General features: G+C 40.9%; 1 protein-coding gene across 1 annotated transcript in view; it reads left to right on the forward strand.

Moving 5' to 3' along the window:
• The window catches only part of LOC127576094 (protocadherin Fat 3-like), a 554,951-nt gene that overhangs the window by 450,221 nt on the left and 87,859 nt on the right, over positions 1–16,871 (forward strand). Inside the window, exons 13-15 of the mRNA XM_052026479.1 lie at positions 1,837–2,033; positions 2,167–2,320; positions 3,592–3,825. Coding sequence (XP_051882439.1) covers positions 1,837–2,033; positions 2,167–2,320; positions 3,592–3,825 — 585 coding nt within the window. The remainder of the gene's footprint in view (positions 1–1,836; positions 2,034–2,166; positions 2,321–3,591; positions 3,826–16,871) is intronic.

Below are 16,871 nucleotides of genomic sequence, written 5' to 3' on the forward strand. Positions count from 1 at the left end.
TTTCCCTCATATCTTGAGCAACCATGGTTTTCTCCTTGGTAAACACCGAGGAGAAATATGTATTAAAAATCCCACTCATGTCCTGCAGTTCGAGATATAGGCGGCCCTGCTGATCTCTAAGGGGACCTACTCTTTGCCTAACCATCCATTTACTCCACATTCCACTCCATACTGATGGAGTGGATGCCTTTGTAACTGATACCCACAACTTAGTGAACTATGTGTGGCTTAGTTGTTGAAGCTTTACATCTGTGGAAAACTAATCACAACCACATATCTAAGCCACTACTAATACTGATAGATTTAGCAACCACTAGTAATGTATGTCCACAAGGCCTAGTTTCTGTAGGCCACCTGGTGCAAGACCCTCCTGAGACGCTGATGTTCCAACTTGTTCTGGAGGCTTATCCCCTGCCCAGTGAGCTTGCAAACTGGGAATTTCTCCCTGCAAGCTGCGTCTCTGCTGATTCTGTCTTGTGCAGCTGCAGCTCTGTGAGCCACAGGCTGCTGCTTGTATGTGTGGGCTGTGTGGCTGCTGGTGGTCCTGATACTGCACGTGATCGTCACGGTCCTTATCTAAAGTACAACATTTCACAGCATAATCGGCTCTCGTGCTGATGTGACAGATTGCTATAAAGTGGAGATCTGAAGTACAGTCCTCCAAAGTCATTGAAATGACTTCCAGACTTGTTAAAGTGAGCTCTTACCAACAACTGTGAATAGATGCTTTAACATAAGCAAGTGAGAATGCAGTGTGAGGTTTCAGTTTTTATTGGCATGTTTTATGCTATGTATTCAGTACCCCCAGTTGCTAATGTCTTCCCACCAAGCTTTCACTAATGAATTCTAGGAAGCTTGGGAAATGCATGGAAGGGAAGTTAAACTGCAAAACCCATGTTCATATCTCTTTGAGCGATTGATATTGAGATTTAAAGCCTACCTTCCCCCAAAGTGGTTGTGTGACTACATCTATATGCCCTGGAGAATTGCAGAAATCAATAAGTGGGAGTCGATGGATCCAAATTTCGGAGTGGAGTGCATTTGTACTGTTATTACTGAATTACATGTTTTTCATATGAGCAAGCATGAATGAAATTGTACCCCTTAATCTAGTCCTGTGTATCATATATAACTGCCTGCAATCATCATCTTAAGGTTTACATTATATTCCATTCTTCAAAACCATTATTCATTTTGATAGTGGTCTTATAAAAAGTGTATTAGGTTCCAGATTTTTAACCTGACTTTGATATCCCAGAAAAGTGCCAGGTTTGAGGATTGGATTTGTTCATGCTTAGGCTGAAGCCTGTAAGCTGGATTGGTGTGCTGACTTGTTACTTGTAGGATCTGAGCTCCCCACCTGATAATTTCCAAGCTTTATTTACTCTAACAGTAGATCCCAAGAGAATTTGAGTAGTTTATGGCACTAATAAGAAAACCTGAAAAATTGAAATCAGTCTCTGTAAAGTGTACCAGTAATTAAATTTAGCTGCAAGTTAGTTGCTGTGGTCCTTGGTATGTACTTGTGTGAGTTTTTTCTTGATGTGTGTTTAGACAAATTCTCTGAAGTTGTTTCAGCTGTATTATTAGGTCAACTAAAAGGAATTTTACTTTCCATCAGACTCTGTTGTACATGACTTGAATATTATTGAATGAACTGTTGAACACCATTGATGAAAATATGTAATGTTCACATTTTGAAAGTTATATTAATAAACTAGCCTATCTCACTAGAATGGTGACTGTCATTAGATAATACTTTTGTTGGCACTGAGAAATATAACCTACCATGTTCAAAATCTAATTATTTCAATTTTTCTATATATGCATATTTAGGAGGAAATCCGAAGGGAAAGTTTGCTCTTGGTCTGGTTCAGAATGAGTGGAAGGTCTATGTGAAAAGGCCATTAGATCGTGAGGAACAGGATATTTATCTACTGAATATCACAGCCACTGATGGACTCTTTGTATCAAGAGCAGTGGTGGAAGTCAGAGTGTTAGATACCAATGATAACAACCCAGTGTGTGACCAGGTAAATAATTCCCAATTCTGCTTCTGTATTACTTTTTGACTCATGATGAATCCCTATTTAGTATTATAATGTTTAAATGTTTGAACTATGTGTTGTGTCTCTAATAAAACTTGTTGCCATTAAATACTTGCAGGTCACCTACACAGAGACAATAGTGGAAGATATTCCACCAAATAGAGTTATTCTAAGGATTGGTGCTCATGATGCTGACATTGGTTCTAATGCAGAAATACGGTATTCTTTGCACGGAGCTGGGTCAGATAAATTTTTCCTTGAACCAGAAAGTGGTAAGTGGTTCTGTAATCTTAATGTAGATTTTCTTAATCTTTTTTAAATTAGTCTAGGAAATAAACAGGATGACCCACATTGGAACTTGCAACAGTATACTGTGTTAAAATTTTACTGAAAGAATGAAAGGGCTGCCCCCAGTGACAGAGGTATTCTGACCAAAATACTTCACTATCTGCTGATTCAAACCAGATAATAGGTCAGACCTGAGACCATATAGTCCAGTTCTGTGGCATAATCACTCACTGAGACATTGGAGAGTAGCTTTCTTTTTCACAGAGTTATGACAAAGCTAACAAAATCGCCAAACATATTTTAAACAAGGGGGCAATTCTTTGGTTGTGTAAACCTGGCTATTAAATGTTGCCAAAATTTAGAGATGCACAATAGAAAAAGTGCACTAGGGCTTTTGATGTGACTTAAGATTAGTTGAAGAAAAGAGAGAGCAGATTTTGTTGTAGTAAAACTTACAAAAGCAACTGTAGGTAAAGAACCTCATTATAAAAGAATGATCGGATTAGTGTAGCTTAGCATGTCCCATGTTGCTTATGTATAAGGACGTCAGTGTGCTTACACAATGCATCAGCACAAGAGGTGGAAAAATTATGAAAGTTGAAAAGCTTTTAGCATAGCACTTAAGATATATACATTGTTTCTGCAATTGAAAACCTTCACACAGTATTAATTTGTGATTGTTAATCATTATATATGTATAATATACCTGCAAAGAGCATATCATTGTGCTGGAGTGTAAGCTTCACCAGCTGATGGAATTGAGGAGACCTGCAGGCTGCATTGTGGAAGTCAGCCCTTCCTTACTTACAAGCGCGTCGCAATGCGGAAATTGGAATAAAGGTGTTGGACAGCAGTGAACTGTAAAAGGCCATCAGGGTGGCCTGGAGGAGGGGCCTCTGGATCAAAACTGAGGCCTGATTACCACTCATGGGCTCCTCTGCCTTGTGGCAAAGCCTTGGAAGGTAAATCTGAAGTTTGACCAGACCTACAGGGTCCTAAAGTGTAAGTGTGGCCATGAAACTAGCATGGGCAGCAAGCATGGGGAGCAGTCTGGATCAACTGTTCCATCTTATAGTATGTAATAACAAATACACGCATCAACGCATTAGTTTTTACTTTGTTTCTGTCAAAAATTTACTGAAATTTTCCCTTCAGAATCATTCTGTACAACTTCATCAATTCTGTGAACAATTTAAGATTATTTTTTGGGCAATGATATATTATCATTCATTGTGCACGTTTTGTTGTCCCATAGGTGAACTAAAAACATTATCAGCTTTAGACCGTGAGGAAACTCAAGTATATAATTTGATCGCCAGAGCATCAGATGGAGGTGGGCGTTACTGCCAGTCAGGAGTAGTTCTGACTTTGGAGGATGTGAATGACAATCCGCCTGTATTTTCTTCTGATCATTACACTGAGTCTGTGTATGAGAACACAGTAATTAAAGTTTTGCTAACAAAAGTTGAAGCAACAGATCCAGATATGGGTAAGTCACTGCGTATTTTTTTAACCTTTGCTGTGGCACTTTATAAGATGGGAAGCAATAATGGAAATTTACATAGACACAACAGACTACAGATGCTGGAAATCTGGAGCAGCACGCCAAGGAGCTCGAGGAAACTCAGCAGGGTCAGCTGGCATCTATGGGAGGGAAATGGATTGGTTGATGTTTCAGGGTGGGACCCTTCATCAGGACTGGTCAGTCCTGATGAAGGATCTCAACCTGAAGTGTCGACTGTCCATTTCCCTCCATAGATGCTGCCTGACCCATTGAGTTCCTCGAGCTCCTTTGTGTTTTGATGGAAATTTCAATGTTTATTTCCAATGAGGTAATGGCCTTTAATAACCAAAAAAATAAAACGTAGCAATTCAGCCTTCAGAACTTTGACTTACAAGTAGGAACAAACTATTTTTGATAGTCATACTAAGTTTGTATTACTATCAGTAATCTTTATTTGTCAACATCTTTATATATCAAGAATTGAAATGGGAATTGGAAAAGGAATCAATAAATGGTTCGGCACTTTCTCATTATATAATTTTTTCATTGGTGATGTGCACTAGGTGGTACACTGCTTACATTGTCTAATTTTATAAATTTGGTTATTAGAAAATGCGTATATTCTTTTAACTTCTGCCCGCACAGTATCACCTACCCAGCCTTACTTTAGCCCATCTGGTCACTGAAACCCTCCTCCACTTGACTCAGTCTCCAAAGGGTATTCCAATGAGAAGGCACTCGAATTGTTTATTCCAATGCTCTCTCATGGCTGACCTCCTCGCCTCCCTTGGGAAATATCAGCTCAAGAAGAATATTGCTCAACATATCCTATGCCATACCAAATCACATTCGCACTCAATCCTTCCAGTATCATACACTCCAAGTTTGGACTTAATTGTGTTTAACTTTCTCTCGATATCTTTGTAACCATTTCTGCTGCTATAACTCTGAGCTGTTCCTTTGATCATCATCTTTTTTTTACTTTGAAGGAATGGTCATGCTTTCATCTGACTTGGCCCCATGCTGTGCAAATACATCTCTAACTCGTGCTGCTTCTCCAACCATCGATTTTCCCCTTAAGAAAATTTGTTAAAACCTAACCCAGAACAAGCATTTGGCCACCACAGTCTAAAATTTTTCTTTGAGGCAGAATTCAATTTTTTTCTTTTGTATTTGGTAATCACTTTGTGTTCTTCTGCATCATAGGTGCTGCATGTTGCTGATAAATGCTAGTGGTGCAGCACTGCATCTCTCCTTTGTTGCCTGAACTTGTCCATTTATACTGATGTGTCAGCAGTCAAGGAAAGTTTAGAGAACAGCTGGCATGAAAATATTGTACAAAGTAGCAGGTGGATAAATGATGAGGATGTGGACGCAGGTGCAGAGGTGACACTCTTGCACTCATTAATGCCACCCAACCCCAAATAAACTTTTTCCTTTTGAGTTACATAATGAGCTTCACTGATGATGTGAAAAATTAGGTCAAACAGCTGCCCACCAGTTAACATTGATTAACTTTCAACTTGATTAAGTCACAGTGTTATTTACTGGTGCAAATGATGTATTAGCTACATGATTGCACCAGCAACACTTTTGATTAGGCAAGGCTGCATTGTATGCAATTTATGGTTTTCAGCAATCAAAAAATGGATAATGAATTAATTATTCAATTTTTTGATTGAAACTTTATGAGGAAGAGGTAGGCATTTTAACATCTGGCACATCTGAAGACTATAGATATTACTCGTTGTGGGAGTGTAAGTTGGATTAACACTTAATAGCTATAAGTTATTGCAGGTGAACTGTGAAATGAGCTTTCAGTGTACAGTAGAATCTATTTATCCACAAACTTCCCTGGGCTATATTCTTTTTTTTAATCATCAATGTTATGTTATAATGTGAGATTCATTGGGAATTTTTACTCTGACCTTTTGGATTCAACAGAAATCCACTCTGCAATGTGGTTCAATTGTAAATAGAGTACTTAGGCAATTTTAATTTTTCGTTCACAACCTAACATAGCATGCTATGTCAAAATTGTTTTAAATTTGCTCCTTTTATCATAATTTAATTTTGGATTTGTTTACTTGGGGAGGTGTTGCCCAGTGTGCCAGTATTAATCAGTTATCTAATTGTAAGCTAACTACAGCCTTTGTGTTTAGCCCAGCACGTGAAACTAGAAAGAATAAGAATTGATAAAATGCAAGAAATATGTGACAAGTATGGAAAGAATGCCGTGAATTCCTTCACCTTGGTGCCTTTCCAGATTGGTGCTGTGGACATTACTGCATTTCTCAATTTCCGTTGCATTGATATCTTTGGAAAATCAGGGGGATTCTGTATCAGCAGAATCAAAATTGTTATCTTCTTCCTCGGCAGAGAGCAGTACACACAGAACAGCTTAGTGATCCATGGCAAGTAATATGAGAACAGACATGATGTCATCATCTTGTAGCAGTTTGCTATACGCTCTATGTTTTGGCCTTCACGATAGAGTAGTGGGTGCCTGTCTGGGGACAAATGCTGTCCTTGAGGCACCTGACTAACGTCTCCACTGAAGGGCCAGCACACACGAGAATAACCCTACAGCAAGAGCCATACTGCCACTTGCAAATTAATGTAGCAGACCATCAGTGTCCTCAAATAGGACTGCAACCTGGGCTACCCAAGATGCACACTAAACCTCTCCTGAGAGACCTCTGTAATTCATTGTTTCTTGCTGCATCTTCTACAACCCAACAATAATGGAAGCTCACCCCTTGCTACCCCAACACCAATGTAGGCTTACCTCTAATGCAAGCTCACATCTTGCTCAAAGATCCTTCTGCATCTAGTCATGAATTGTGGTGGACAATTAAACAGCTAATGAATGAGGTGGAAGTTCCAAGAACACCAAACCTAGCATATGCATGTTAAAGACAAGGCTAAAGTATTTGCAACTCAGTTCATCCTGAAGTGCTGAATGGATCCATCTCAGCTTTCTCCCAAAGTATCCATCATTAAAAACAGTTTTCAGCCAATTTGATGTACTCCACATTGTATCAAGAATACAAGATACATCAAGGCTGTGGGACCAGAAAACATGTCAGATGTAGTACTAAAGACTTGCATTCCAGAACCAGGTGTGCCTCAAGCCAAACTGTTCCATTACAATTACAGCACCGGTATTTACCCAATAATGTGGAAAATTACCCAGGTATATACTATCCACAAAAGTCACAGACAAATCCAATCCAGTTAATTACTGTCAAACCCCTCTACTCTCAATTATCAGGTGTTCCCAACATTACTCTCAGGAACATCCGCCATTACTCATTGCATTTTGCCAGGATCATTTAGCTACAGGTCTCATCACGGCCTTGGTCTAAACATGGACCAAAGGGCTTATTTCCAGAGGTGTGGAGAGAGTGACTCCCCTCAACACCAGGACAGCACTTGGCCAAGTGTGGCATCAAGGAGCATTTCATTGTACAGAACCATCAAACTTCTTCGATGAAATTACTTACACAGCAGAACTTCCGTGCATCCTTGCCCTCTGAGGAACGGGCACCAGAGCTGTTCTTTCTCCTGCCCTGGATTCTGACTACTCATACTTCACTGTGGAAAAATCTGAGCTACCCACTAAGAACTTAAGAAATAGAAGTAGAAGTACCCTGATCCACCATTCAATAAGATCATAGCCTATCCTTTACCACAGCATTACTTTCCTGCACTAACTCCATATCCCTTGATTCCATTAATGCTGTATAAAAGTTTCAGATGGAGTGAAGGCGTTCCAACTTCATTACTGTCTTCCTGTTCAGCTGATGCTTCCTGTCCAGGAGAAAGTTCTTGGGTATCTGAAGGGAGCAGAATCAGAATCAGGTTTATTATCACTGACTTATATATCATGAAATTTGTTGTTTTGTGGCAGCAGTACAGTGCAAAGACATAAAATTACTACAAATTACAAAATAAATAGTGCAAAAAAAGGAATAACGAGTTAGTGTTCATGGATTCATGGACCGATCAGAAATCTGATGGCGGAGGGGAAGAAGCGGTTCCTAAATTGCTGAGTGGTTCCTGTACCTCCTCCCCGATGGTAGTAACAAGAAGAGGGCATGGCCCACATGGTGAGGGTTCTTACTGATGGATGCCACCTTCTTGAGGCTCCACCTCTTGAAGATGTCCTCAATGGTGAGGAGAGTTGTGCCCAGGATGGAGCTGGCTGAGTCTACAACCCTCTGCAGTCTCTTTTGATCCTGCGCATTCGAGCCTCCATACCAGACTGTGATGCAACCAGTCAGAATGCTCTCCACCGTACATATATAGAAATTTGGTGACAAACCATATCTCCTCAAACTCCTATCGAAGTAGAGTCACTGGCGTGCCTTCTTCATGATTGCATCAATGTGTTGGGCCCAGGACAAATCCTCTGAGATGTTGACACCCAGAAACTTGAAGCTGCTCACCCTTTCCACCACTGACCCCTCAATGAGAACTGGTGTGTGTTCACCCGACTTCCCCTTCCTGAAGTCCACAATCATTTCCTTGGTCTTGCTGACATTGAGTGCGAGGTTGTTGTTGCAACACCACTCAAGCAGCCAATCTATCTCACTCCTGTACACCTCCTCGTCACTTGAGATTCTACCAACAGTAGCATTATCGACAAATTTATAGATGACATTTGAGCTGTGCTTGGTCATACAGTCATGAGTGTAGAGAGAGCAGAATAGTGGGCTAAAAACACATCCTTGAGGTGCACCTGTGTTAATTGTCAGCAAGGAGGAGATGTTATTACCAATCCTCACTGACTGTGGTCTCCCGATAAGGAAGTTGAGGATTCGGTTGCAGAGGGAGGTGCAGAGGCCCAGGTTTTGAAGCTTATTGATTAATACCGAGGGGATGATGATGTTGAATGCTGAGCTGTAATCCATAAACAGCAGCCTGACGTATATTTTGCTGTTATCTAGGTGCTCCAAAGCAGAGTGGAGAGCCAGTGAAATTGGCTCAAAGCACTTCATCACAGTAGATGTGGGTGCTACTGGATGATATTCACTGAGGCAGCTCACTCTGCTCTTCTTGGGCACCAGTATGATTGTTGCCATTTGAAGCAGGTGGGAACCCCAGACCGCAGCAGTGAGAGGTTGAAAATGTCCGTGAACACTCCAGCCAGTTGGTCAGCACAGGTTTTCAGTACCTGGCCAGGTACACCGTCGGGGCCTGACGCCTTGCAAGGGTTCACCATCTTGAAGGATGTTCTGACATTGGCCTCCAATACAAAGATCACAGGGTCGCTGGAAGCTGTGGGGATTCACACAAGAGTAGTGTTATTCTCTTTTTCAAAGCGTGCATAAAAGGCGTTGAGCTCCCATTTATGCTGTTAGGTTTTGCCTTGTGGGAATTAATGGCATGCAAACCCTGCCACAGCTGTCGCGCATCCAATTGTGTCTCTAACTTCACACAGAATTGCCTTTTTGCTCTCACGATAGCCTTCCAAAGGTTGTACCTGGATTTCTTGTAGGATTCTGGACCACCAGTCTTGAACATCACAGATCTAGGTCTCAGAAAACTGCAAATCTCCTGGGTCATCCAGGGCTTCTGGTTTGGGAAAACTCGGTATGTTCTCGAAGGCACATGCTATTCACGCAGGTCTTGATGAAGTTGGTGATGGCTGTGGCATATTCATTCAGATCCAAACATGAATCCCTGAATGTGGTCCAGTCCATGATTCAAAGCAGTTCTGTAAACACTGCTCTACTTCCCCTGACCAGACCTTCACGGTCCTCACCACTGGTGCTGCAGTCCTCAGTCCCTGCCTATACACCGGGAGTAGAAGTTCAGTCAGGTGATCAGACTTGCCAAAGTGCAGGCGCAGGATGGCACGGTAAGCATTCTTGACGGTGGTGTAACAGTGATCGTGTATGTTGGCTCCTCTGGTTCTGCAGTTGACATGTTGGTGGTATTTGGTCAGAGACTCCTTCAAGTTAGCCTGGTTGAAGTCCCCCGTGATGATCGGGAAGGCATCAGGGTGCACTGTCTCGTGACTGTTGATCACGGTGCTCAGCTCCTCCAGTGCCAGTTTGACATCTGCCAGGGGTGGAATATACACCGCTACCAGGATGATGGCAGAGAACTCCCTCAGCAGGTAGAACGGACGACACTTGACCGCCAGCATGGAGTAGAATATGTTGAATAGGGCCAAGTGGGAAATAAAGATTTGCAATATGTAATGCAGAAGAGATGAGTGGGAAATAGAATGGCAGATGATCAAGAGCGATCATTTTCTATTCTATTTCTATCTCCACATCATCAGAGACTTTGTGTCAGCTGCTTGCATAACGACAGTGCACTCTCTTCAGGTGGAATGCTGGTTGGGTTTGTTGAGGTTGTACTTGTTCGGTCTGCTGCTCGTGTTATCTGCAAGGGAGGGTGAAATGGGTTACAAATGATTGCCCTGTATATCTATGTCATGTGGCTGCCATAGTTTAATGTTGGATACTGTGTAATAGATGTGGGTTTGAGGTTTGATATGACTGTCATGGTACATTTGAATGTTAGTTCCAAGTGAAAATTAGTAAAGATTGTGGCAAGATGTCTTACTGACCTTGGCCACTCACATAGGTCATCAAACATATGGCCATGTATGAAGCTTGGTCTTGACTCTTAGCATTCACCTCAGTTGTTACCTCATCCCAGTGCTATCTTTAATACCTTTTTGCCACATAAGGCAAAATTCTGCCTTTTTCCTCATTCATCTCACCCACTAGTGCCTCCTGAATATTGAGTTCTTTGTCCCAGCTATGTTCTGCCAGCTCCACCAGTATTCAACTAGCTGGAGAATGGCTTCCACCACCATTTTTAGGCGTAAAGCTCCTCTCTCCTTTTCAGCACCCTTTAAACATTCCATTGCTTCATCACTGTCATTCCATGGCCACTGTGTATACAGGCTGTCCCTGGGTAACAAACAGGTTCCAATTTTACAGAGGTCAAGAAGTTGATTTTGTCCATAAGTCAGAAAATACTCAAAAATCACTCAATAGTTCCCAGGAATGAACATTACCAAGAGCCTGTCCTGGTCCAACCACGTAGACGCCACAGCTAAGAAAGCTCACCAGCGTCTCTACTTCGTCAGGAGGCTAAAGAAATTTGGCACGTCCCCATCGTCCTTCACCGACTTCTATCGATGCACCATAGAAAGCATCCTATCTGGATGTATCACGGCTTGGTACAGCAACTGCTCTGCCCAGGACCGCAAGAAACTACAGAAAGTTGTGGAAACAGCTCAGCACATCACAGAAACCAACCTCTCCTCCACGGACTCCATCAATACTTATCGCTGCTTCGGTAAAGCAGCCAGCATAATCAAAGACCCCACCCACCCCAGACATTCTCTCTTCTCCCCTCTCCCATCGGGCAGAAGGTACAAAATCCTGAAAGCACGTACCACCAGGCTCAAGGACAGCTTCTATCCCGCTGTTATAGGACTATTGAATGGTTCCCAGTAGAATAAGGTGGACTCTTGACCTCACAATCTATCTCATTATGACCTTGCACCTTATTGTCTACCTGCACTGCACTCTCTCTGTAGCTGTTACACTTTATTCTGCATTCTGTTATTGTTTTACCTTGTACTCCCTCAGTGCACTGTGTAATGAATTGATCTGTACGAATGATACACAAGACAAGTTTTTCACTGTACCTCAGTATATGTGGCAATAATAATAAACCAAACCAAACCCTATTGTAACCATACCTCCATGATATTGTAATGTGTGGCATGAAAAGCATATAAGCACGATTACTAAAAGTGGAGAGAGAGAGGAAACTAGCTCTGCCATTCATAGGAATGAACATATGTGCATACACTGGACTTTTGAATTTAATAATATTGTGGGACGATATGTACGAGTGCCCATAAATTGGGTGATTGTAACCCAAGGACAGCCTATATTACATAAATAACGTAGTACAGTAATTTGCCAAGGTTTCTTAAACAGCATTTCCCAAAGCTGTAAGTACTGGGATAATAAGTGCACGGGAATATCACTACCTTCCAATCCCAGCCTAAGCCATGGAGCTTCTCAACTTGGACATATATCACCATTCCTTCATTATAGCTGAAACAAAATTCTAAACTGATAGCATTGTGGGAACTTCTTCACCATTTGGACTTAAGTGGCTCATGAAAGTGATTTCCTCAAATCCCTGAGAGCAACAAGGAAAGCACAATGAATGCTGGCTTACCAGCACAATCAATATCTTGCCAAATGACAATGATTTAAAAAAAACCATCCTGTATATTTGAAAGGTTTATAATAAATACATGGTAGTTTTCATATAAATAATTATAAATACAGTACATGGCCTTTGAAACTATTTTTTTTATCTCGAGAATTTCCAATTTTGTGTAAAAGATTTGAGGCAACCTTGGCAATATTGTGGCTGTGGAATACAATGGCACCTTATTATAACTTAATTTTTCCTTTGGTTTCCCACCAGCAACTGGCCAACTCCTTAGGCTGCCAGCTGCTGTGTGGGGAAACCAATGATAAGAGCTTGCAGCCAGAGGCCATTGGAGACCATCACCAATGGTTGTGATGATGGGACGGGCTGCAGTGGTTAGGGTTGCCAATTGCTCAGTGACCAGAGAGACATCGAAACAAACTAGGGAGCTTTGAGTTTCTTGCTCTAAAACATTTGCATTCTGGAATCATCAGCCCATCCCTTCTATTAGGTGCTCGTTTCCTGAGGCCGTGGGATCAAATTTAAATCCAGTTCCCGATCACGCTGAGAGAGCCTCGTATAATTATTTTAGTTTCCTGTCTCTCCATGGCAGGATCGATGCACAGCTCAGAATGCTTCACTGTAAAAACATAGAGTCATAGAGTCTCACAGCAAAGAAACAGACCACCGAGTCTGCACTGACCGTGAAACACCCATTTGCACCAATCCTATACTAATTCTGTTGTCTATTCTCACCAAATTGCTATCAGTTCCCCACAGATTCTATGAATCACCTACTCAGTAGGAACAATTTACAGGGTACCAGCTAACCTACCAAAGCACATTTTGGGATGTAGGGAGAAATTGAAACACCCAGTGGAAACATGTGGCCAGAAAGAGAATATACAAATTCCACACAGACAGTACCAAAGGTCAGAATTGAACCAGGGATGTTGAAGCTGAGAGGCAGCAGTTCTACTGTTTGTGCAACTGCAACCACAAGCAAGTATTGTTGGGGTGATTTCCTTTTAAAAGAGTTTAATCCCTTCATTGTGAAGTAGTTCCTATTGAGGTTAAGACCTTTTCCAATGCCAATACTATTTTCAGCTTGTTGATCTCTCTTAAGTACCTAATGATTGATATTCTTTAAGCTTTTCTCCTTTCCAAATACAAATAAAGAAATTTTCATTTTGAGCCCTGTTAAGACCCCTGTTTATGGCATAATTTCAGATGCAAATTATCCACAGGTGCAAGTATGCTGTGAAATAATTCACTCTCTTGATTAACAGTAAAATTTTCCACCAATGTATTACCATGAACTCAAGAGAAATGTTTGCCTTCATTTTCTAAAAAAACCTATTATAGTACCTAATCAGTCCCAGGACTGAGTTTTGATGTCAATACTTTACTGCATATTTAGTATCAACAGTGGGTAAGCTTTTGTACTACATTGACCCCCAGGTGATTAGATTAATAGTACAAAAGATTGAAGGTAGCAATGCAACCTTTCAGTTCAAAAAAAAATGGGTAATTGCATACATTTGCAAAGTAAACCAGCAGACTTTGAACTGTGACTTAGCTGATCTCTGCCTAAAGAATTATGGGGTTATTACAGTTAACTTCAACCTCCTTTTCAAAATTACTGATGTGAAAAATTAGGAAGGATACTGGTCCTGATCACTATTCAAATGATACCCACTGGAATGAAAGTGTGGTTGGCTGCATGTTGAATGTAGTGTTACATTGCCCATGCTCAGTGCTTGCTGTCTGCGAGAATACATGGAGGACAACAGTATAGGTAGAATACAGAATTATACAGAGCTCCATTATGTCCATTCCATCAAAACACTGAATCCCTCCCCTGCTTTTTCTCTTTGCCCATCCATGTCTGCCTTTCTTTTGATGTATGGCCACTATCTAACTGTGCTTCATTTCATCCAGTGGTTGTTAACCCTAACTGGAAGTAATAAAAACAAGATAAAATATAAGATAAATGTAGATTCCTTCTGTCTGATAATTCTCTCCCCTACTTTGTACTCTGTTTCTTTAAATAGATGTGCATCTCCTTTGACCAGTAGTCATTCTCAGTCTTCCTTCACCCATCCTCAATTTAGAGATATGATTCATTTAATTTCCTTGCATGATATTTCTTGAAACCCCAGTTTAACTTCCCTGAAGACACTTAATTTCAACTGCACATACATATAATTTGATTTGTAGTCAACGGGAGCTTGAGGGCAATTACCTGGCAGTGGATCTAAGAAGCCAGGAAGAAGCATTGACAGCTAAATCTGTAAGGAGCTGTCTGGGTGATTACTCCACATCAATAATGCAGGAAAGGTCAAATCCCAACAGCCCACGTTTGCAGCTGACCTACAAAATAGTCCATACTTACCTAGTGCAAATCGCCTGAGGCCAACTTGCTGCACATATTTGGCTCCATCTTTACTGGAGAGTCCCTGCACAGCAGCAGTTCCTCCTTGGTATAAATTCTGTCACGCAATGCGAGGCCAGGATAAGCCCTGCTTGAGAAATGCTGAAAAAACTTCGACAGAAAACCCGAGCTGCAAATTTCAAATGGTTCTAACACTCTAAGTCATGTATAGGCATTCAAAACTATTGTAAATTCTTATCAATTTTCAATAAGCTAAAATAATTCAATAAATGTAAATTAGTTAAAATTTACCTTTGTCCATTGCACTCATTCCTCTCCACTTAAATGAATAGAGATGTTGTTTATGCGCCTAGTGCAGGTTGTAAGGTCAGTTCCAAAGTGTAAGTGAGGGGAGTTGCTGCAGCTTTAGCGCTGAACTTCATGAGGAGTCCAATATCAGAGCACTGCCAGGAAAATTCTGGCAGACAGCTATGGGCAGGTTTGGGACTTTGCCTTTCCAAAGGTGGGAGTTCAAAATTAGTGAAAGTTATGTAGGGAACGGCCAGCGGTTAAGCACAGGACTGCAGGCGTTTTCCTGCATAATCCGAGCCAATATCTTTTATATAGTTTCAGAGCTTTATAGACTACAATTTAGGTTTTAAAGAGTTGTATTAGTAGTGACTGGTATCAAATGAAAATCACACCCTCCAATGCCAGATGTACTTTTAGAAGTGCCTTATTTATAGAGGTTCAATTATTTTTTACTATTTTGGATTTTATGTTGTGAACATAAAGGACGTCATTAATTGGCCATCCATGCAGTTTTGAAAAATCAGTATTAATAGTTTCTTAGTAAGTTTTAGGTTTTCATCTCTGCATGTTTAATTTAAAAGCATCCTACTGAACCACAATTATATCTTCTACCATTTCTGTGCATCTATGCAAGTTTTGGAATGAGAACCCTTACTATGTGTGATTGTTGTCTCTCTACATCCACTTTTACCTTTCATTTTGGTAAAAGGGAGTTATTCATTGAATATATCTCTGCACAATAGTCTTGCAGCCTTTCTATACAGTATGGTTTTCGACCAAATCCAGAATAAGAACAGTGATGAAAGAGTCATGAAACAAGGTTAGCCATAAACAAAATATAAGACTAAACAAACCTGAAAAAACTGAATTAATGACAAACTGTACTTCTTAACATGCACATGGGATTGATAGAAAGTACACATGAATTACATTAGTTGATTTCCCTTTTAACATATTTCATAGAACTAGGATTCTTCAACAAACATTTGTTTGTAGACCAGAAATTACCTGAAGTTGTTTTAATCTAAGTAATTACATTAAAAAGAAAGTCCATTTTGCCTGCCCTCAGTATCTTATATAATACACCAGCATTTAATTGTCTAGCTTTCATCTAAACGTGTTTAAACATACTAAAAATTGAAGTTAACGGGTGAAGCAAAAAACTGCAAATGCTGGAAATTTGTGAAAACAGGAAATATTCTTAGGTCAGACAGCATCGATGGAAATAGGGTTATGATGAAAATTCAGCAACCTGAAACTGTTTCTCTCTCCACAGATGCTGCCTGATCTGCCGACTGTTTCTAGCATATTTTGATTTGAACTAGGAATGAATTTTGAATGGGTAGATTAGAAGGGGAATGTATTCTCTTCATTTTCTTCTACTTCATCAGTAATGCCTTGTTGTTAAGGATGACTTCCTTCCACTCCAGTTCTGTGGAATGAAAATACCGCGCAGTGTTGACAGAGCAAAGTCAAGATTCAGTAGCCAGGATGATTGAGAACTGTGTTCTGCTGCACACACTTATCACAAACACTCACACAAGATCAAATCACATGCACACTCTAACCACGTGCATGCACAAGCGCGCACACAAACATACACACATACACACACACATATGTGCAGCTGCATGTGTACAACCACACGCCACCATCTCCTCCATTCCAACCTTGCAACCCCCCATTCCAAATAAAGTCATTAAGTCCTCCTCCTCCCTCAGTCCCCTCCCCTTCCATCCCATATTTGTTTCCCTTTCCATCACCCACATTCCCCCATCTCCACCGCTGGCAACTGCCACTTCAAGGCACCTTCCAAGTTTTACATAGAACAGTACAGCACAGAACAGGCCCTTTGGCCCACAGTGTTGTGCCAATCTAATTAAATTAGCAAATGCCCAACTAGACTAATCCCTTGCACCTAAATATCCATATCCTTACATTTCCCGCACATTCGTGTGCCCATCTAAGAGCCTCTTGAATGCCCCTTTCGTATTTGCCTCCACCACCACACCTGGCAGCATATTCCAGGCACCCACCACTCTCTGTGTTGAAAAAAAACTTGCCTGCACATCTCCTTTGAACTTACCCCCTCTCACCTTAAATGCATGTCCTCTGGTATTAGACATTTCAACCCTGGGAG

Source organism: Pristis pectinata, chromosome 11 (assembly GCF_009764475.1).
Source record: "Pristis pectinata isolate sPriPec2 chromosome 11, sPriPec2.1.pri, whole genome shotgun sequence".
In the NCBI taxonomy this organism is placed as follows: Eukaryota; Metazoa; Chordata; class Chondrichthyes; order Rhinopristiformes; family Pristidae; genus Pristis; species Pristis pectinata.